At 45.1% G+C, this 22,853-nt stretch overlaps 1 protein-coding gene across 4 annotated transcripts; it reads right to left on the minus strand.

Annotated features, from left to right (window-relative positions):
* Positions 1 to 1,765: 1,765 nt before the first annotated feature.
* RBP4 (retinol binding protein 4) lies at positions 1,766 to 11,976 on the minus strand. 4 transcript variants are annotated; one of them, XM_025397553.1, is made up of 6 exons: positions 11,936 to 11,976; positions 11,181 to 11,247; positions 10,927 to 11,063; positions 10,653 to 10,759; positions 3,792 to 4,004; positions 1,766 to 2,052 (listed from the first exon to the last, which is right to left on the minus strand). In XM_025397553.1, the coding sequence occupies exons 1-6, from the start codon at positions 11,974 to 11,976 to the stop codon at positions 2,015 to 2,017; spliced, it is 603 nt and encodes a 200-aa protein (XP_025253338.1). In that variant the 3' UTR covers positions 1,766 to 2,014. The 4 variants fall into 4 exon arrangements, with proteins under 4 accessions (XP_025253338.1, XP_025253336.1, XP_025253335.1 ...); XM_025397551.1 differs by lacking the exon at positions 11,936 to 11,976 and adding an exon at positions 11,622 to 11,773 and having other exon boundaries at positions 11,181 to 11,309; XM_025397550.1 differs by lacking the exon at positions 11,936 to 11,976 and adding an exon at positions 11,431 to 11,505 and having other exon boundaries at positions 11,181 to 11,309.
* Positions 11,977 to 22,853: the final 10,877 nt, after the last annotated feature.

Genomic DNA, 22,853 nt, shown 5'->3' on the forward strand with positions numbered 1-22,853 from the left:
TGTGTGGTTATCTTATTGAAGCGGCATCGCTGTCTGGGGTAAATAACAGGAATTTGTCATCTTGTGCCAAGAGGATTAAGGACATGGACATAGGCGGGTGGGTTAAGGAGCAGAATGTTTAATAGGCAGAAGAAAGGAGAGAGGAGAGCAGCGCTCTCTCTCGTGAGACAGAAGCATCTGAAAAAGGAAAAGTGGTGGACCACAGCATATTTTATAGGCAGGCTTGAGGAGGTGGTGTCTGATTTACATAGGGCTCACAGATTGGTTTGACCAGGTGTGACGTTTACATAGTGTGGGAGAAAGGCTGGCCGCCCCACCCAAATCTGATTATGCAAATGGACTTTCCACTTGGCCATCTTGTCTGCTCCTAACTGCACTCATGGCTGGCAAAAAGGGAAGATGGAACCGCCATTTTGAACATGCTTAGTCTTAGGTAGTACATTCCAATGGACACATCTGCTGGCATTCACCCATGCAAGCTTCCAACTTGCTTGTCTATGTGTGCAGCACGATTTTACAGGCCCCTATTTGTTAGAAAATGATTTAGGGGCTGCTTTTCAATAAAAGGAAAATCTTATCAAGGACTTCCGTACCCTCGCTATCTGCCTAAGTAATTTCTTTTTAACTCCTGTATCATTATGGTTCCCTGAGGTTGTCAAACTGAAGCTGCGGAGCAAGGCTCTGACAGCCTTGACAGCCTGTGGTTCCGTGAGAGAGGAAGGCAAAGCTCTCCCATGCACATCACCTGTCTCCTCTGTCTTTGGTGGAGAACGCTAGCATGGGACACCCAGGAGCCTCTCACGGTCCCTGGATATCCCAACACCCCGGTGGAGATCTGTGACCCTTTCCTCACTCCCAGTGCATTTCATAGACGTCAGCCTGGCATCACCAGTTTTACAGCTCCCCAGAGCTCTAAGAGACATTGCCTAATTGAATCCTCACTGCAGCCCATCAGGCAAGGACTATTTTCCCTTATCTCCCAAGAAAAGAGTGAGGCTCAGAGAAGCCTTATATATAACCAGCCCCAAATCCACAGCTAATATGTATCTGAACCAGATGTGCACTTAAACCAAGACCCTCTGGTACCAAAGCCTTGCTGCTGTTTTCAACATGAGAAATGGAGGCCCTGGGAACACCTGAAAAACTGAGGCAAGTGGCCTTGCACCCATACACTAGGGTTCCCACGTGCTGCTAATGATGCAGGATGTTGGTGTTCTGTCCCAGTCCCTGCTACTTACCCCCCACCCAGATCCTCCCTGCACTCCAGGTGCTCTGATCTTTCCTATAGAATAAGATTCCAGAGCCCCATCTTCCAATTTCCCCAGAGGCCTCCGTCCTCCCCCTCAACATTTTGCCTACACCTGAAAGAGGTGAGTTGCGTGCTAGAGACGATAAAGGGCTGAGGAGTGTTTCCTAGAGCTCACCTTGCCCCCTGTGGCTCAGCCTCTCAAATCCAGCGTTGGTGAGCTGCCAGCCCGCCCACCTCATAGGCCTAGGGCTGACTGAGGCCTTGGGCTCACTGGCCTGACCTACCTACTCACTTCCTTTTTTGGCACCAGTGCTTTAGCCAGGCTGGTAGGTAAGATTTTCCTAAGTGACAGAGGAAACCTCCTTTTCAGGAAGTTGGGAGAAGCCAGTATTTAATAATGGAGATTAGGTGCTAGAACAGGCCAAAGGTCAGAAAGAGCCGCTTGCTCCTGGTATAAAGAAGCGCACCCCACCCGTCCATCTGCAGCACAGACACAAACACAAATGAAAACTCAAATCACATGACATGGGTGACTATATTTTAATGAATCAGAGTCTGGAATCTTAAGCCTCAGAAACTTTCAGGAAAGACATTTACCTGCAAGCAGATTCACTGACCCCCACGTGTATCCTTATGTGTAATGAAGGTTTTATGGGAAATGAGGGAAGATGGGAAGAGAAGGGCAAATTAAACTCCTAAGATAAATAGAGTTGAAGACTGAGAAATAATCAGAAGTTCTCAGATGAAACTAGATTATTGATGTTGCTACAAAAGGTTTCTTTCTGATCTGCCATCACAGTAACCTGGAAAATACAAAACAAAGCCATTAACGACAGAAAGTGGACCCAGTTTTTATGTAGATAATGAACATCATGATGGCCTTGGAGTTGGCTTCATTCAAATGTCTCTTAATTCAAATGCATCACAGCAGATCGCAACCGTTAAGGTTACAGTTGGCTGTAATTCATCAGCACCTTCAAGGCTGTTTCTGAAACCCACTGAATTTCTCTGGGCATAAAGGGGGTGGGGAGAATAAGACCTGCTGATGAACAGGGCTTCCTTTTGATTTCTCTTTTAAGTCTGCCTTATTGCATTTCAAAGTGTCAGGGGCCATCCTCAGCTTTCAGGAAGTGGGGGCCAAGGCAGCCTGACCTGGGACACACTGGTGATGGTTTTATAAAGTGTTCCATGTCTCATGTCATGTGTCACCAGATGATGTGGCACAAGAGACTTCAGAGTCACAAAACTCTAGGTATGCATCCAACTCAGCTGCCTATTAAAGATTTAGGGCAACTTTCTTCATCATTGTCAGCCTCTGTTTTCTCATCTGTACAGTGAGCATAATCTGCTTTCTAAGGTGCCCTGCCATGGTGGAATCCTCGCCGGCCCTACATTTCATTTTCAAGGGTGAAGCTTCAAAATCAGTTTGATTTTGGTCTGAGTTCCCATCTGTTTGGTGTAGTGGGTCAGTTCGTGACCAACAGAAATGCTCCATTTTGTTAAATTTATTATTATTATTATTATTATTATTATTTTGAGGCAGAATCTTGCTCTGTTGTCCAGGCTGGAGTGCAGTGGCAGGATCTCAACTCACTGCAGCCTCCGCCTCCCGGGTTCAAGTAATTCTCCTGCCTCAGCTTCCCGAGTAGCTGGGATTACAGGTGCATGCCACCGCGCCTGGCTAATTTTTGTATTTTTAGTAGAAACGGGGTTTTGCCATGTTGGGTTTTGCCAGGCTGGTTTTGAACTCCTGACCTCATGTGATCTGCCCACCTCGGCCTCGCAAAGTGCTGGGATTTCAGGCATAAGCCACCGCGCCTGGCCCATTTTGTTTAATTTTTTTAATACATTTTAGCATTACTCTATTTGGATTTTGAAACCCAGTATCCCATAGCAATGAGTGGGTGTCCATTCAAACTAAATGGAGCTCTTTCCTCCACAATGTTTCTGGTTTTAAAATCAAGATCAGACAAGGGTAATATCTCCTAAAAGATCTTATGGTTGTTCCAGGGAATCTCAAAACACCCAACTGAGGAAACCCAGCTAGTCAATGTCGTGGCTATTTGGTTTCATCCAGAAAAAAGAAGGTGCATTGAAATCATTCTCTTTGGAGCTTACTACCTTGACATCCCTGTGGAGTTTTTACACCAATGACCACATGAGCTGCCCACCTCTTTACTGGGCTGCTCAATCCCAAACAATCTGAATTCAGTCAAAATGGTTGTTTGGGGCAGTTTAGCCAGGGGTGACCACAGAAATGGCCTGAGGAAGCAGAATAAAAGGAAAAGAGAGCCCACTGCAGTGTTAGTGCCAGTGAACTGGACAAAGGCCTTTACCCACACCCGCATGAGCCCTGTGAGAAGGTCAGTGAAAAATCTGGGCAAGCAGGATCAGGATTTGGCCCCAAGACCCCCTGTTTTCTCTGGGGTACAGATGAAATGAATTTCACTAGCACATGGGCCCAAAGTCCAAACCCACTGCCCTGCAGAAAGAGCAAGGAGGCTCCCTGCTCCCTGCTCCCTGCTCCCTGCTCCCCGCTCACCGTTGTGGACGATCAGCCTGTACTGCCTGGCCAGGCACAGCTCCTCCTGCCGCTGCCTTACAATCTTTTGCGCTTCTGGGGGCAGGCCGTTGGGGTCCCGGGAAAACACGAAGGAGTAGCTGTCAGCACAGGTGCCGTCAAGGTTCAGGAGGCGGCAGGAGTACTGCACGGCATATGTGTCGTAGTCCGTGTCGATGATCCAGTGGTCATCATCTGCAAGCCAGAAAGCCATCGTGCCAATCAAAGACTCTCCCTCATGGGCTCAGATGTCAGAGAAACCCACAACCAGGCCTGAGAACACAGTGACTTCCAGAAGCTGGTTTTATTTCCTTAGGAAGCAGGACACTTCAGAGAATTCTGACAGCTTTTACAAAATTCGGCAAATCAGAAAGGGCCTTGTTCTCCTTTATCGAAAAAAATCTTGCAGTCAGGGAAACCTCATTCACTTCAATAATCATCTCTCCCTGTGACTATGTCACTGTAAATGTGACAGCATCTTTCCCAAGAACCACCAAGAATGTGGGCTCATCAAAACCACAGAATAAATCGTCCTACTGTCGCTTCACCATCTACTCTCCAATAATATCTCTGTGTCTTTTGTGCCTAATATCTGATGGCCACCAACTTATGTTACCCCCAATATTGGCTTATGTCTTTCTCAGTCTCTATCAGCTGGTTCCTAATCAACTCACTAACAGCGCTGCCCCCTCCTCTCTCAGTCCTCTGGAGGATGCCACGCCCATGATCATGGCTTCTCTGGCTCCATCCTAATTCTGCTTATTAACGCTCCTCACTTCTTTGTGCTGGCAAAGAGTAGGTTTGCCTTGAGGACACAAGAGGCCCACCATCTGGCATCAGATATTCCTTCTCAGACCTTGTCCTCTTCACAACTCACAGAGGCAGAGCTGAGCCACTGAGTTTATATGTATTTCTCAAGGCTGAAATGTAAGGCATGAAGAGTAAGAGTAAATGAAAGTGGTAAAAATATCAGCGAAGGCAGGAGAGGAAAGAACGTTAATTAGAATGTGTGCGTGGCAGGGCACCGTGGCTCGTGCTTGTAATCCCAGCACTTTGGGAGGCTGAGGCAGGAGGGTAACTTGAGGCCAGGAGTTTGAGACCAACCTGGGCAACATAGTGACACCCGGTCTCTATGAAAAATGAAAATAATTAGCTGGGTGGGGTGGCATGTGTCTGTGGTCCCCGCTACTTGGGGGCTGAGGCGGGAGGATTGATTTGAGCCCAGGAGGTCAAGGCTACAGTGAGCTAGGTTTGCACCACTGCACTCCAGCCTGAGTGAGAGTGAGACATGTCTTTAAAAAAAATAAAAAGGAAAAAGAAAAAAAGAATGTATGTGAGCCTGTAATCCCAGCACTTTGGGAGGCCGAGACGCGCGGATCACGAGGTCAGGAGATCGAGATCATCCTGGCTAACACGGTGAAACCCCGTCTCTACTAAAAAAACACACACAAAAAACTAGCCGGGCGAGGTGGCGGGCGCCTGTAGTCCCAGCTACTAGGGAGGCTGAGGCAGGAGAATGGCGTAAACCCGGGAGGCAGAGCTTGCAGTGAGCTGAGACCCGGCCACTGCACTCCAGCCTGGGCGACAGAGCCAGACTCCGTCTCAAAAAAAAAAAAAAAGAGAATGTATGTGAGTGATTTGCCACAGAGAAAGAACAGTGTTACACTATATTCAGATAAAAGTGCCACATCTCTACTTAATTTAACCTTCTTGTTGACATAATACCATGATTGGGACTTTCTGAGCACTTAATTATGTGCCAGTCACTGTATGGACACTTTCCATTTGTTTTCTCGGTTACCTCTCACATTGATCCAAAAGTGCACACTATCATCCCCTTCTTTACAGGTGAGGAAACAGAGATACTTAATATCTGAGACACAGAGATACTTAATAATTTACCTAGGGTTACAAAGAGCAGGGCAGAACTGGGATTCAAGGAAGGCTCTGATCCCAGAGCCCGCATGCTTCACCTCTACACCACGCTGTGTCCAGACAATCAGCACGCTGGCGGGAGAGGGGCAAGAAAGAAAAAGGTTTTGTGTCTCCATCTCAGGCTCAGGTGTTGGAGCAAGGGGTGATGCTCCCTCTGCAGTGTTCTAGATGGAGAAGCGCAGAGGGAACTGGATCCCCCAGCGTTAGAGGGTGTAAGGCCTTCTGGAATGCTGGCCCTAAGTCGCTTCCGGGTGTGCCTCTCTGAGAACCCCCGGAGTGCCAGCCTAGGATGGGGCTCAGCCCAAACCCAGGCTCTGCAGGGGGACTGTCCCAGGAGTGGGTGTGGAGCCCCTCTCTTCAACTCACCCTAGGCCTGCCAGAAGAATGAGCCACTCCTGTGCCTTGAGGCTGTTCCAGGGTGACAGTGTCAGAGGTGGGGTTGAGGAGATGTTCCAGAACCATGACTGCTCCGCAGGGACCATAAAGTTATTCAGCAGAAAGGCTGGGAACAGAAGCCACAGGGCTGCCTGCTGGGCCTCACCCTAACCGCTGACTCCCCTCACGGGCTCCAGAGTATCTGGGTGGTCTTCCTCATCCTTGGATGAAGTCATTCCTTCCCTGGTTACGAGGATCACAGTGTCTGTCACAGGCACCCTCAGACACAAAAACACTTGCCTTTGAAATGTTGCCTCGACTCATGATCCAGGCAGCTATTAGCTTGGCGGATCGGCAGCTTAACTTTTTTTCTTTTTTCCCAAAATGGTCGCCAGCATGTAAATTTTGACAGAGGAATTAAATAACTTTCAATACTTGGATTGAGCAAAATTGGCTACTGTTCTTGACTTTAAAAGAAGGCCTAAGTTGGTTTGGTTAATCTCCAGGCTCTTTTGGCTGAATAATTCAAAGACGAAGAATTTAAATCATAGCGACCTTGACCAGGCTCTCCCTTTTAAGAGTATTTGCAAGAGATGCACTGCCAGAGCACTGTAAGAATGAGGTTGGTTCTCCAACCTCCTCACACCCAGCGGCTGGGCAGGGCTCCTCTGGAGAACCAGACACCCTGAGCCATTTCCAGACTGCAGTTGACCACATGCAGTGGAGCTAGGGACAGAGAGCAGTGGCTGTGTGGCTGGGAGCCCCTGCCTCCCTCTACCATCCTAGGAAGCGGGGTCACGCTGCAGCTGTGTCTACACTGTACCTACACAGACTGGTTTAGAGGTTTGGACTGCCGGTCCCAAAATCAAAACCAAAGAAAATGCTTGGTAGAGGGTGCTGTCTCAGGCAACCTGGCTCCATTGGTCTGTTCTGTTGCTCACTGCTGTGGGCCTGGCATGTGTCCTTTCAGCTCCCTAAACCTGCAGGCTCCAATCATCTAAAGCAGCAAGACTGGGTGGGAAGCTCCCTGTGGCTCTCAGGCCTAACAGTCTAGCTGAGCCAGCCAGGTAACAGATTGAACGCTATTTCTGATGAATTGTCAAAATACCCCAACAGGCCCCAGAAGAGTGAGTGGAGTCTGAGGCCTTGATACCTGAGTAAGCCAAGATAACTCTTCAGATTGAATTATCTAGACCAGTGGTTCTCAAACTTTGTTGTGCAGAAATAGCATACCCAAGGAGCATACTTAAAATTCAGACTCCAGGGCCCTGCCCTTAGAATGTCTGACTCAATAATTCTGGGTTTGGGTCCAGAAATGTGCACTTTTTAACAAGCACCGTAGTTTATTTAGATATAGATGGAACAGGAACCCTGACTTTGAGAAACCCTAATGTAAACACTCAGGCCTGCATTGTTATTCAGCCTGACAGGAGCCCCTTTACCAGCAGAGTGACAGACTTCATCTGACAGAAGGACAAAAGGAGAGTCTTTGTCCATGTCTTTCTGCAAGAGCACAAAACAGCGATGATCATAGCTAATATTTATTGGGCACCTACTATGCACTAGGCTAAGCATTTTCACAAATTACCTTAATTAGTCCTTCCAATGATTCTATGAAATAGAAACTATTCTTTATCTCCATTTCACAGTGAAGGAAGTCAAATCTCAGGGAGGCTAGCCTGTATTCAACCAAGACCTGCTGATTGTAGTATCCTCAACCCCTGAGACATCCTGCTTGCTGCTGGTGGAGCCAGAAGGGAAGACCAGTACTGAGCATGCCCAAGGCTGGAGCAGTAAGCCACATTAGTCTGTTAACACTGACATTCATGTTCAACTGTAGAGATTGATCACATTTAATTTTTAAATAATTTGACAACAAATTTCATGATCATTTGGCCCTGAGTTACTTTCTCTCCATAAGTGCACTTCATTTTAAACACATCCGTTTGGTGAGATGCAGTGTGTGGAGCAGGGGAGAGGCTGAGGATGCAGGCCACTCTTGGAGTGGCCTTCACATCCCTCTGTCCAAGTCAGTGTTTAAAGCAAGACCATGGTCAGGGAAGAAACTGGCATGAGGAATGAAAGTAGAGTTTGTTAAGAGGACCTCAAAACAAGCATGTAAAGCAGAGCAAGGCAGGTGCATCAAGTTATGCCATTTGCGAGATACTCAGAAAACAAAGGGATCGTTTGTGCCTTTTTACAAGCCCTGGGTTAAGAGGTGTCACTAAGTGCCAACAATTCACTGTGTGCCCTTGAGCCAGGCACTTCTCTATGGGCCTGTTTCTTCACTTCTAAAACGAGAGACTTGAACCCAGCGGTGTCCGTGGGTCCTTCCATTCTAGACCCAGAATCTAAAGCTATGATTTCATGACCAGGGAGATAACTAGGCAGCCATCATATCAAACACTTACAAAGAACTCATGTCTCAGGCAACGTTCTGAGTGCTTTCTGCCTGTTAACTCATTGCATCTTGTAACACAACTCCATGAGGTAGCTTCTATGATCCCTTCACTTTGCAGATGAGGCAACAGGCACAAAGAAGTAAAGGAACAGGTAGTGGTGGAGTTGGGATATGAACTCAGGAGGTCTAATTTTAACCGGGTGGGCTTAACTACAACACTGCACAGCTTCTTTTTTGAAACGTAACCTAAGAAGGAATTTATCCTTAAGCCTTCCATATTATAGTCATCTCACTTAATATCTGCAGCAATCACTTTCAAGATTCCAATACTTTTTCCCCCTCCAAATGAAATCCTGATAAAATATCAATATACGAGAGGCAAAAGCAAACTAATCTGGTTTGATCGGGGGAGGAGGCAAGAAACAAAATGCTCCCTTCTCCTTGGGTCCTCTCTGACCCTGTCCCTAAAGGCATTGCCAACAGAATCCTAGTCCATTAAGGAGAACATCTCAAAGGGCTATACAGCATATGTGTTTCCTCTTTCTAAAAATCAGTAATCTTGTACCTCTGGTATTGATTTTTGTAATCCATTATCAGAAAAGTACATTTTACTCTAGATAAATCACTTTGGGAAGTTTTGCTGCACTATTTGAAATAATTTTTATTAATTCCAATGATAATAAATAAAAATAAAGCTTCCACGCTTTTTCTCTACCAGGTATGGTGGCTCACACTTGTAATCCCAGCACTTGGGAAGACCGAGATGGGAGGATGGTTTGAGCCCAGGAGATCAGGACCAGCTTGGGCAACCTGGGGAGACCCTGACTCCACAAAAAATACAAAAATTAGCCGGGCATGGTGGCCCATGCCTGCAGTTCCAGCTACTCGGGAGGCTGAGGCAGTAGGATTGCTTGAGCCCAGGAGGTTGAGGCTTCAGTGAGCCATGATGGCACCACTGCACTCCAGCCTGGGTGACAGTGAGACCTTGTCTCTAAAAAAAAAAAAAAAAAAAAAATTAAAAATTAAATAAAAATTTAAAATGCAATTTCATCCAACACACAACTTTGGAGGAAGTCCAAGAGCGTGTGCCATATATGGCGAGCAAGGGGTTACAATAAAGGACACTTCTACCCTGGATCACTGAGCAGAGAGAGTCTCCCTGAACAACCCTTGGTCCTACCTCACAGAAGAGCTCAAACAATACTCTGCAAAAGCTGGTCTGGAATAGGAGTCCCTGTAGTTCAGGGCCACCTAATCCTGGCCTGAGATTTGGAAGCCTGGCTTCTGACATTGGCTTTAACAAACTTGTTGCATGTCCTTGGGCAAAGTTCTCTTGGCCTCAGTTTATTCATCTGCATATTGAACCCCCTCCAAAAGGTTAACTCTCCCTCTCTAAGATTCCATGATATGTGCCCCCTGGCCTGCTTTATTCTCCAGCTACCAAGTAGATTCCCGATTTGAAACTTAGGATAAATGGGGGGAATAATGGGGAAAAAAAGCATGTAGACACTGTTTCCTCATGATTAGGCCAAATTTTAGGATGTTCTTCTACAAGTCCTCAACATCACTCCCCTCCACATCTGAATTTCACAGCTTAGGGGAAAGGGAAGAGGCCACTGCTATAGCACACTGTGCCTGGCTCAGAACCTCAGCATCGGCAGGCCAGGCACTTCGGAGGGATCCATCCCTATGCGTAGTGCTCCCTTAAACCTTGGATAGGGCTCTCTCGGCCTCTGCGGGAGCCCCAGATAGTCAAGCTGCCTCAGGGATTCAGCCCTAAGAGACCGAGGAAATGCAGAGCTAGGTGGAGTGGTGATGTGGAAGGCAGGAGGAGAAAGCATGGAGAAGGCACACACCTTGGCACAGTGGCTGGTGGGGAAAATGACACCTAACAAACCGAAAGGTCCTTTTGAGCTTAGGCCAAGTTTCTTGAGCTGAGGGTTGGGGCGGCGGCAGGTAGTTGCTCCCAATCTTGTCCCCCTAACCTCAGACGGTGCTGCGGGTTCCTGCCACTTCCAGACCTTTCCGCAGGCCATTCTTTCTAAGGGTAGGTGCCTCTGGAGAAGAAACTCAGCGATTTGGCCCCGTAGGGGCCCCATTCCCAAGACAGTCCCACAGAGCTGACTACTCACTTCCTTTCTGGAGAAAGGAGGCTACGCCCCAGTACTTCATCTTGAACTTGGCAGGGTCCTCGGTGTCTGTGAAGGTGCCCACCATGTCTGCGCACACGTCCCAGTTACTGCAAAAGCCAAGCGGATCCTCAGCCAAGCCGGGCGAAGGGCTTCCTCCCTCCCTCCACCCACCCCGTGCTCCCTTCCCTTCACAGTCCCCACGTGGCGATCAGCAGGCAGGGTCCTGAAGGGACCCTGGAGTGCAAAGGGCGCAGCTACCCGGGAGGTCACTGACTTCAAAAGACGGACTCGGCCCTTGGCCGTGGCGCTCATCTGGCCGGTCTCGTCCACGGAGAACTCCGCGACGATGTTGTCCTGCAGAAAGAGGCCCTCGGGGTCCTTCTTGGCCATGGCGTACCAGGTGCCGGAGAACTGTGAGAAGGATGACAGCAGCAGGGGTTTGGTGTCCGGGGGCGCACAGCGGGCCGCGGGGAGAGCGGGGATGGGGTGGGGACCTGGGCCGCCCGGGCCCCCTGGGCCGATACCTACGCGAGCCTTGTCGAAGTTCTCCTTGACTCGGAAGCTGCTCACTCGGCAGTCGCGCTCCGCCCGGCCGCTGCCCAGCGCCGCCAGCAGCAAGAGCGCCCACACCCACTTCATCTTGCCCAGGAATCTGCCCTGCGGGAGATGCGCCTCAGTCAGTGCCCGACAGCCGACCCCCGGGCGGCCGTATCCCACCCCACCCCACCCCACCCCGGCCCATCCCGCCGCCGGCCCCGAGGCCCCGGCCGCGGCTCACCACCGGGAGGGGAACCGCGCGCAAGCCTGGCCGCCGCGTCCGGGCGCGCGTGGAGCTAGGGAGGCGAGCGCGCCGCGGCCGCCCCGCTGCTTTATAGCGCCGGGGGGAGGGGGTCGCGCTTTCGTAACCGCGCGGGGTGAAAGACCGAAGGGGAGGCGCCGGGGGCACTTGCATAACGCGCCCTGACTCACCGGCGCCCGGGCGTGGGCAGGGTCCCCGTGGGCCGGCCTCACCTCCAGGACAGCCCCGGGCACAGTGGAGCGGCCGCGCGGGTTGGCCTCGGGCAGGCCAAACGCGCCAGCGGCCCTGGCTCAGTTACCCTGCACTCGTGCCAGCGGCTGCCAGCTGCGGTCTGGGGTGGCCTCCGGGGCCAGTGGCTCTGGCAGGAGGCTCGAGTCAACCTGGCGGGAAGACCGTGGCCTCACAGAGCGAGAGGGTACCCGCGAGGCTCCCTGGTGCGTGAGTGCCCAGGCCCTGGCCGTGCCAAATTGGCCCCTCCGTCAGCCCTCTGAGGTCCACTTGTGCAGGAATTTTGGAATAATTCATCCAAGTAGTTTTTCATTTTATAAAGGATGTATTTTACTCTCTTTCAGGAGAGTTGTGGTGCCCTCTGGTCAATATTTGTTCTTTAGTTTCAACATCTTTAAAAGCATTAAAACCCTCCCTGTTAAATATTCTCCAGAAACGCAACCCTGGTCAGGACAGGAAATATTTTAGCGGCCTCGGTGGTCGCCTGCTTACTCCGTGGCACTTCCCTGAAACCACTTTGAAAAACACCTAGCGATTGTTTGTGATGCAATTTTATTTCAAACCCATATTGGAATTTTCATTTATTTTCAAAGCAGCTAAGGTTGACTGTTTTGTTGGCTGGGGAGTAGACAAAGGAGAGAAGAGTAAACAACATTCTATAATGTCAATAGCCAATTGAATCAAAACACTGTGACTAGTTTAGCTATTTTGCCTGTGTGGTGGCACGATTTACTGACCCTGTTTTTCTCTGTTCAAAGTTAGAGTTCCACTCATTTGATCAAAGCAGCCAGTCAAAGGATGAGAATGACAGAATGAGAATTCATGATGTGGCAAAGAAGTATCTCTTCTTAAGGTTCCTTCCATACAGTATCAGTTGTGTCTCCATGGCCTAAATCAGAAAGATTCGAGATCAATTTGGGCCATTTTGCTGCAGCCAGAGCTGAAATAAGAGAAAGTTAGGGAACAGGTAGGTAGCTGCCAAACAGAAATAAGGAGTTGATTGGTCCTCACACCAACCCTTTATCTGTAGGGCACTGGGGCTACTTCTGAGCATCCTGAAAAGATGACACCTGTGGCTTCCTTCCTCCCTGCTTCTCCATCTGCTTCCCACCTTCTCCTTCACTCTTGCACCCATTGGAGTCCCAGCAGTGTCTGGGGAGCCAACAGTGATGCTTTTAACTCCTAACCTCCGCAGAGCTAGGAAAGCCTGTTTCTGGACAACAAGCTAACTAGGAGATCTTCTGATTTGGCCAGTTTTATGGAAGACTGTGTAATCCCAAACAGCTCAAATAAGGTCTGCTTCAGACCCTCTCCTGCAGGACCCTGTGGGGTACGGATCTATGGACCCTGGGTGGGAAAGGATTGTAGGGCACCCCTCTATCTCCTGCCCAATGCTTGGATCCCCTCTTCAGCATTCCAGAGGAGAGGTCTTCCAGTTTTTGCTCCAAGTTCTTTAGTGCTGGAGAGCTCCTAGCTTAGCCCAACTGCCTTTGGACGGTTATTCCTGCCAAAAACGTGCTCCTAATACCCCCTGGCTTTTCAGTCATTTCTCCTACAACACATTCTGGTGGCCCTTGCACACACTGTAGGTTGAATAATGAAGGGTATTTCAGTGCATTTTGATGATGGTTTTGATGCAACAACATGTTTTCATTTATTTGTTGGGTGTTTAAAGGTTGCTTCAGAGTAAAAATTTGAGGTGAAAAAAGAAAGTTGGTGTAACCATTCCTCTGCCCCTCCTCTTTTAATGATAAATCATGGACCTTAGTGCTCCAGATACCAGCAGAGAAAAACAGTTTATTTTGGCTTTCTTTCTAGGATTTCTTCATGATTACAAATAAGTTAATTCAGGTCAACTGGTGTTCTTAACTTCAGTACTTTGAAAAAGATCCTCATACATTAACTTTTCAAATGTGTGTATATGTAATGTCAAAAGGAAAAATGTTCACAGTGAATATCTCTGTGTGATAAGATTAGGGACACTGAAAGTTTGTTTCTTTGTGCCTTTTTGTGTTTTTAAAATATTCAATGGTGAAAATGTTAATCAGAAAATAAAGCAAATATTTCCTTTACAAATATTTTTCTTGCTCCTTTTTCTATAGGTAAAATTATGTTTTAAATTACATCTTATAGATTGTATATAACGTACACAAAATTTCATTCATTTCCTTGCCATGCTTCATGGAGAGACAGACCGTGTTTCATTCGTCTTTGTACCTGTCCCCACTGTCCCCATTTTTCCACTGGGTATATCAAGAGACTTGTTCATAGTAGGTGCTTGATCAATAGATATAATTTCTTTTACTGAAATTAGTCGCTGTACGCAAGCTCCTTAAAACATTTATTTTTAAAGACCTGTTCAGAGTTCACCCTTTCTAATATATAATTTCTCAGGATTTAGTACTTGTAGCAGAGGTGGCTACTTGGCCTTTCACTGAAAAATTTGCAGTCCCCTTCCATGCTGTAAAGTTGGGGACCACGTCTGCCAGCCCCTGCCTTTGCTGTCCCCACCTTCCGAAGCTCTGTAAGGTCACGAGCCTTCTGGCCAGAGGAAGGGGCTGTGTCACTCCCAGGCAGAGCTCGGAAAAGCTGTCTGTTCAATTGTTCACATCCTGTCTTGTCTTATCTGCCAGGGTTGCCACCAGTGACTGACTTTATGTGAATGAGAGATAATCTTCCACTGGATGAAGCTACTGAGATTTGAGAGGTTACCTGTAACAGAAGTTGATGTTACCTTAACCTTAACAGCATCAAACAAGTCACCAACTCCAAAAAAAGACTGAAAAAGGGCCCGGCATGGTGGCTCAAGTCTGTAATCCCAGCACTTTGGGAGGCCGAGGCGGGCGGATCATGAGGTCAGGAGATCAAGACCATCTTGGCTAACACGGTGAAATCCTGTCTCTACTAAAAATACAAAAAATTAGCCGGGCATGGTAGTGGGCGCCTGTGGTCCCAGCTACTTGGGAGACTGAGGCAGGAGAATGGCGTGATCCCGGGAGGTGGAGCTTGCAGTGAGCCAAGATCACGCCACTGCACTCCAGCCTGGGCGACAGAGCGAGACTGCGAGACTCGGTCTCAAAAAAAAAAAAAAAAAAAAAAAAAAAAAAAAAAAAAAAAAAAAAAAGACTGAAAAAGGTTTTACTATAACTGATAGAAGAACTAATGCAAGACATTTATGTCCTTACCCTCATGAAAATTAAGCACTTCCAACCAGCTCCATTTTATACAAAGTAACATTTATACCCACATCTGGACGGAGGCCAGGAAAAATGAAAAACAAGGAAATGGAGCAGCATTTATCTTCTGACTGCATTTAAAAGATGTCAGAATAATTGGTTGAAAAATGGAAAGGTTAGTCAGTCCATGTTTTCAGGTACAAAGAGATAAATTAATTTTTTTCAATACGGTGTTCTCAGTGGTTGCAAAATCATCAGTCCGTCTCATCAATTTGGATAAAAATAATACGATTTTCACCAACCGAATTGTCTCTGAGATACCTGGTTATACCCATTAATATAAGTGCAGGCACAGGGCTTTCATGAGAGCAGATGTGCAGATGGAAGGGTCCTGTGCAGCTGGCTGCCAGATGTGCCTGAAATTCCTACCTACGGGGGGTGCCTTTCCATGATGGGTAATTATAGGAACAGATAATCTGGCTAAGGTGGAACTGAAGAGTGGGTTCAGTACGATAATGTGAAATACACTTAATTAACCCAGGATATTGTTGATTTTTGCTCATAGGCATATATTTTGGCTATTGTATAAACATAACTTCCTGTAGAAATTATTAACTGCAGCGAAAAATTTTAACAATGATGGAATTAGAAATTACATGTGCTCATTTATATAGAGTACTACTGAAAACCTGTTTAAACAGAAAGTTTAAGGAAGTTAAATCATTCTTTGGTAGATTTTTAAAAAGATTGTCTGGAATTTTTATTTCACTCTTGTATTAGTATTTAACATTTTATGATATTTGTCTAGATTTCAAAATCTTCAAAGAAAGAATCTTTGTATATCCCCCTCTAGCATCAAGTACAATGTCTAGTTCACCTCACAGGCACATTTTTAAATTTAGCCATATTTAAACTGGTAGTTTTAGAGTAGGTTACTATCACTTGCTGGCTGTGAACTTGGGCAAGCTAACTTAATTTCTCTGTGCTTCAATTTCTCACCTGTAAAATAATAATAGTACCTACCTTATAAGATTATTGTAAAAATTAAATGAGACAGGCTGGGCATGGTGGCTCACGCCTGTAATTCCAGCACTTTGGGAGGCCGAGGCAGGAGGATCATCTGAGGTCGGTAGTTCGTGACCAGCCTGACCAACATGGAGAAACCCCATCTCTACTAAAAATACAAAATTAGCTGGGCATTGTAGTGCATGCCTATAATCCCAGCTACTTGGGAGGCTGAGGCAGGAGAATCGCTCAAACCTGGGAGGCGGAGGTTGTGGTGAGCGGAGATCGTACCGTTGCACTCCAGCCCGGGCAACAAGAGCAAAATTTTGTCTCAAAAAAAAAAAAAAAAGAAATAAGATAATATATGTAAGGATCTTACAAGGGTGCCTGTCACCGAGTATATGTTTTGTATGTTATCTGTTCTTATTATCCTTCTATTGTTACCAGGTGGTTTATATTTCTTAAAAAAATTCTATGTAAATGCAATGGAGTTTTCACATTGACTTAGTTATCATTTCAGAGTTTCTCTAAATAAATTTATTGTCATTTAAAAATATTAGCATCTAAGATCTTGACTTTTTCCCTCATTTTCTCCATCAGTTAATATTCTATCCAAAAAAACCGAACAACAAATCTATGCTTTGAATGAACCAGAAGCACTGATGTAAAAATTAAACAGTGAAGTCAACATTTTGTCATGTTAAAAATTTATTCTAAGTGATCTGTTTGGTAATTTTAAATGTTAAGATATGTCATTTCCATCCTATTTAACAAATGGTGCTGGGAAAATTGGCTAACTATATGCAGAGGAATGAAACTTGACCCCTGCCTCTCACCATCTACAAAAACTGACTCAAGTTGGATTAAAGACTTACATGTAAGATTTCAAACTATAAAAAATCCTAGAAGAAAACCTAGGAAATACTCTTCTGAACACCAGCCTAGGCAAAGAATTTATGATTAAGTCCTCAAAAGAAAACACAATGAAAACAAAACTAGACAAGTGGGACCTAATTAAACTAAAGAGCTTCTGCACAGCAAAAGAAACTATCAACAGAGTGAACAGACACTCTACAAAGTGGGAGAAAATATGAGCAAACTAAGCATCTGACAAAGCACTAATATCTAGAATCTATAAAGAACAGATCAACAAGAAGAAAACAAATTACCCCACTAGAAAGTGGGCAAAGGACAGGAGCAGACATTTATCAAAAGAAGACATACAAGCAGCCAACAAACATATGAAACAATGCTCAACATCACTCATCATTAGAGAAATGCAAATCAAAACCTTTCTCACCAGACAGTACGGCTATTACTAAAAAGTCAAAAAATAACAGATGTTGGTAAGGTTGTGGAGAAAAAGGAATACTCATATGCTGTTGGTGGGATTGTAAATTGGTTCAGCCCCTGTGGTAAACAGTGTTGAGATTTCTCAAAGAACTAATAATAGAACTCCCATTTGACCCAGCAATCCCATTACTGGGTATCTATCCAGTAGAAACCCAGAAGAAAATAAATCATGCTACCTAAAAGACACCTGCACTCATGTGTTTATCACAGCGCTACTCACAATAGCAAAGACATGGAATCAACCCAGGTGCCTATCAGTGGTGAACTGGGTAAAGAAAATGTGGTACATATGCACCATGGAATGCTATGCAGCCATACAAAAAACAAAATCACGTCCTATGCAGCAACATGATGCAGCTGGAGGCTGTTATCCTAAGTGAATTAATGCAGGAACAGAAAACCAAATACCACATGTTCTTACTTATAAGTGAGAGCTAAACGTTGAGTATACATGGACACAATGATGGGAACAATAGGCACTGGGACCTCCAAAAGGACAAAGGAAAGGGTTGAAAAACTACCTATTGAGTACTATGCTCCCTATCCTTATCTGGGTGATGGGTTCAACTGAAGCTCAAATCTCAGCATCACGCGATATAGCCGTATAAAAAACCTGCACATGTACCACCTGAATCAGACATTTAAAAAAAGAAGTATGTCATTTTCTGAAATTGATTTTGTTTTTTCCACTGCCTAGTAGCAGACAGCCAATAAGAGACACAAAGATCTTGCTAACACTGGCAAGAAGCTCTGCAAAAAACTATTCCGAGAGGAAGAGCCATGGAAATCACAGGACTTTGTCAAGAACAAGAAAGAAAGAAAAGGCTATTGGTGTGTGTGCTAAAAGGAGGCTTCTAATATTATCCATTTAAAAATCTTTGATAAAATGTCATTTGTCTTAGTTCAGGTGGCTATAACAAAGTGTCATAGACGTAATGGTTTATAGACAACAGAAATTCACTTCTCATAGTTCTTGAGGCTGGAGGTCGGAGGTCAGGGTGCCAGCATGATCAGGTTCAGTGATGGCCATCTTTCTCTTCCAGGTCACAGAGAGCCATCTTCTCATGGTATCCTCACATGGAAGAAAGAAGGCTAGAGAGCTCTCTGAGGACCCTTTAATAAGGGCACTAATGCCACTTGTGAGAGTTCCATCCTCATGACCTAGTCACGTCCTGAAGGCCATATCACCTAATACCATCACATTGGAGGTTAGGATTTCAACAGATGAATTTTAGGGGAACACAAACATTCAGTCCATAACTTTGCTCAACACTCAAAGTAGTTAACAGTGACCCCTTGTCTTGTGTGCTTTTACTAACTAATCAATTGCCTCGTCCTGTCAATTGTCGTGACACATTTGCTGGATCGTGTCTCACATTTGTCCTTTTCTTTTTCATTCCCAAGCAACTTCACCCATAGACTGCAGAGATAACCTCAAAATCTTTGTTGATGAATGACTGAATTTCTTAATTACATAAATTATATATGTTCATCGTCGATACTGTACAAAAATCAGGTAAGCAGAAAAGAAGAAAAAAATTAATGTCTTGAATCTCACCACTTTGAAATAACTTTTTTTTTTTTTTATTTTCTGAGATAGGGTCTCGCTCAGTCGCCCAGGTTGGAGTGCAGTGGTGCAATCACAGCTCCCTGCAGCCTCTACTTCCTGGGCTCAAGCCATCCCCCCATCTCAGCCTCTCAAGTAGCTGGGACTACAGGCGTGTGCCACCAAGCCCAGCTAATTTTTGCATTTTTTTTGTAGGGCGGGGTTTTGCCATGTTGCCTAGGCTGGTGTCAGACTCCTGAGTTCAAGTGATTTGCCTGCCTCGGCCTCCCAAAGGGCTGTGATTACAGGCATGAGCCACTGTGTCCTGCCTTGAAATAATTTCACTTAATATTTTGGTATATATGCCTCTTTCTGTGTGTATTACTGGAATCATGCTGCAATACTGTTTGTAATTAACTGCATATCATAAATATTTTTTCATATCAATAGACTAACAATATTATTAGGTTGGTGCAAAAGTAATTGCGGTTTTTGCCACGAAAAGTAATGGGAAAAACTGCAATTACTTTTGTACCAACCTAATAGCTGTGTAGCTTTCTATTTTAGAGATCTAACACCATTTATTTACTCAACCTCCTACTATTGAGTGTCTAGGCTCTTTCTAGTCTTTTACTTTTATACCCACACTCATAAGAAGCACCCTTGCAACTGTATTAATCACATACATTTTAATTATTTCTCTAAGATGAATTCATAAAAGCAGAATTATAGGGTCAAAGCCTATACACATTTTCAGGTTGTTTGATAATGAGCCAAAGGCAATAAAATATCTTAATCTGTATCCCAACGTCCAGTATTTTGTTTTCCTCCAAGTTATCTTCCTCATTAAGTTGGTAAAGAAGAACACTAATAATGTTGCCTTCCACTTCAAAAATTTTCCAGGATTCAAAATCCTCAGTCTAGCCTTTGAGGCCCTTCTAATCTGGGCCTCACCCACCTTTCCAGCTAATCTGGGCCCCACCCACCTTTCCAGGGTCATCTCTCACTGTCCTCCCTGTATTACCCTACACCCCATGCTATTGCTTCTGAACACTCTCGATTTCTACCCTGTCTTCAGCCACACTAGATATGATCCCATAGCCGTGTGCATGTACCTCACTTCCAGCATGACTTGCATTCTGTTCTATGTCTCATGGCTTTTTATGCACTAGTCTTATCTCCCTTCCCATGCCACAAGTGCTTGTCATCCCCCTAGGTCCCCGGCAGTAGAAATGTAACTGTCAGAATTGTCTTGGTGATGCTGCAGTAACAACAACCCTCATGTCTCCGAGGCTGAAAACAAGACGGGTTGATTTGTCATCATGCTACATGTCCATCTCAGGTCAGCAGGGGCCTCTGTTACACGACATCCTCACTCTGGGATTCAGGAGCCCTTTCACCTGAAACTGATGTGGTAGTAGAGGGAACAGAGACCTGGAGAGCCTCCCGTTGGCAATTAATTGTTTCTGTCTGAAAGTGATATTTCTGCCCACAACCCATTTGTTAAAATCAGTCATATGGCTGTACCCGAGGGGGAAAGAGTAATCTTCCCATATAACTGGGAGAAGGAAACAATCATACAATATAAAGGGAACTTGAAGTCTCTATCACAATAGCTAGAATGGTGCCTTGCTTATAACAATCAGTAGACAAATGTTGAAAGAAGGAACAAATGAGGCCAGGTGAAGCGGCTCACACCTGTAATCCCAGCACTTTGGGAGGCCAAGGTGGGCAGATCACCTAAGGGGTTCAAGACCAGCCTGGCCAATATGGTGAAACCTTGTCTCTACTAAAAATACAAAAAAAATTAGCCAGGCGTGGTGGCGTGTACCTGTAATCCCAGCTACTTCGGAGGCTGACGCAAGAGAATCGCTTGAACCCGGGAAGTAGAGGTTGCAGTGAGCCAAGATCACCCCTGGGTGACAGAAGGAGACTCCATCTCAAAAAAAAAAAAAACCAAAAAAACAAAGAATGAACAAATGAACAAATCTCTAACTAGTTATGAAAACAAAAGAATGCTGACTATAATAGGATGTTTCTTTTTCAAATTAATATTCACTTTTATAAGATTATGAAACATGAACATATATGGGCATTTTGTTTTTTCTAAGTATAAGTCTGTATATGAAATGCAAATATGTGTTTTTCCCTCTCTGTTTCAGGAGGGAAGGATGAAACCAGGAAATCGTGAGTATGCCACATACTTTTGGGAGAAGTAGGAACTGTGCCATGAGTCACACAAAATAGGTAGAAAAGGTGCCCAAAATTGTTAGATGAGGAGGATGGTCCCATAGGAGGGGTGACTCAGTTGACTCAACTCTCTCCTGGGAAATATACCTCTGCATTATCCTAATTATAATAATAGGATGTTATGAAGTAAGTAGTCATCCAATGAGGAACCTCCTGAGACTAGAGTTGAGTGTGACATAGGATAGTCCAAGAAAATGTGTGCACCTGACAAGGTGCTTTGAGGTAGCAGGTGAAACTCAATCATAAGAAGTGGCATAACTCAACAAATGACTGTTTGAGTTCTGTACCCCTGGGAACACCATGTTTCCCACCAAGAATCTCTCGATTCTCAACAGGGAATGTGCAATCTCAACGGATCTCTTTTTCTTTTAAGACCAATAAGATTACTATCTCTCAGGCTGACGCGGGTGGATCACCTGAAGTTGGGAATTCGAGACCAGCCTGGTCAACATGGTGAAACCCTGTGTGTACTAAAAATACAAAAATTAGCTGGGCGTGGTGGCACCCACCTGTAGTCCCAGCTACTTGGGAGGCTGAGGCAGGAGGATCACTTGAACTCAGGAGATGGAGGTTGCAGTGAGCTCAGATCACACCACTGCACTCCAGCCTGGCGACACAGCGAGACTCTGTCTCCACAAAAAAAAAAAAAAAAAAAAATTAGTATCTCTCTAGAGAGGTAAAGCTTAGAGAACTCAATGAAACTCATAGGGTTTCTATTTTTGAAGCAAACTTAAATGTGGGTGTAACAATAATTTTTAGAGTCACTGTAACATGTGTGTGTTTTCCGCTTAAGAGAATTTGTCATATTAGGTTTGTAGTTTTATTGAAGTGTTTAAAACACCTTGACTAAGTTTGAAACCAACATGTAAGTATCGAAGGCAATTGGTTCATGAATTAATAGTTTGAATTATTAGTTGCATAATAGTGTTTAAATATTTGAGGAAATGTGTTTAATAGATGTAAAAGCTTAGTAAAGTGAACATTAAATAAAACTAAGTAGTGGTAAGTGTTCTTTCTATGCCAGTAGCCCCTGAGACGTTAAGGATCCTAGCAACAAACAAGATATCTATCATCTAGTAGATTTAGTAGACTGTATGTTGGAGCAAAATCGCATGACGTCTGGCTATTACTATTGAAAACAAAATCCTAAATAATATACTTAGCAGAAAAACCCAGCTAGTAACTATGTAGGTTACCTTTTGTAATTACAGTCTCTCGACAAGGGTTATTATTCAATTCATGACTTGATTAGGTTTGGATCATTGGCAAATGTTTTGCTATGTTCACCTCTTCAGTAATAAGCTTGAGGTTTATTCCTTTAAAACACTTCTGAGGTCAAGCTTTCTAAAGTGAGGGGGATTGAGAGGTGAGGGTTTTAGAGAAAGAGGAGGCCAAGCAACCTTGGTGATCAAAAGACTTAAGAAAAGGAAAGATTAATATTCACCTTTACGTTGTGGTGATGCTAAACGGTTCCATATTCCCCAGATGTTCATTGAAGTTGCTATATAAACAAAAAAAAAATCCAAGCACTTCTGAGGTCTAAATAGTTTTACTTCCTATAGCTATCATACAAGAATGATTCAAGGTGTCAATTGTTGCCGATGTCATGTCACTCATGGATATGTCAGTGATTCTTCCGTGCTGCAGACAGCAGCCGACATTCAGTTATTTTTTCCTGGAATAGACACCTCAGCTTGCTACTTGCTGGGCTGATCTAAGATGCTCTGAAGATTCGCTGGGGACTTATGAGCTACTAATGCTCGGGGATTTAGTGTCCTGAAGAACTCTTTAATCCTCTGCTTCCTGAATCCCACCCTAAGCCAGGGCCTTCTGTCACATCCCAA

This window comes from Theropithecus gelada, chromosome 9 (genome assembly GCF_003255815.1).
Source record: "Theropithecus gelada isolate Dixy chromosome 9, Tgel_1.0, whole genome shotgun sequence".
Lineage (NCBI taxonomy): Eukaryota > Metazoa > Chordata > Mammalia > Primates > Cercopithecidae > Theropithecus > Theropithecus gelada.

Bases quoted from the DNA above. Each gene is read 5' to 3' on its own strand.
- RBP4 (XM_025397551.1), bottom strand. From the start codon at position 11,291: ATGAAGTGGGTGTGGGCGCTCTTGCTGCTGGCGGCGCTGGGCAGCGGC. The intron at 10,760-10,926 runs GTCAGTGACCTC...TGGCTTTTGCAG, and splicing joins GGCCGAGTCCGTCTTTTGAA to TAACTGGGACGTGTGCGCAG. The intron at 2,053-3,791 runs GTGAGCGGGGAG...TGTATTTTCCAG, and splicing joins CAGGCTGATCGTCCACAACG to GTTACTGTGATGGCAGATCA.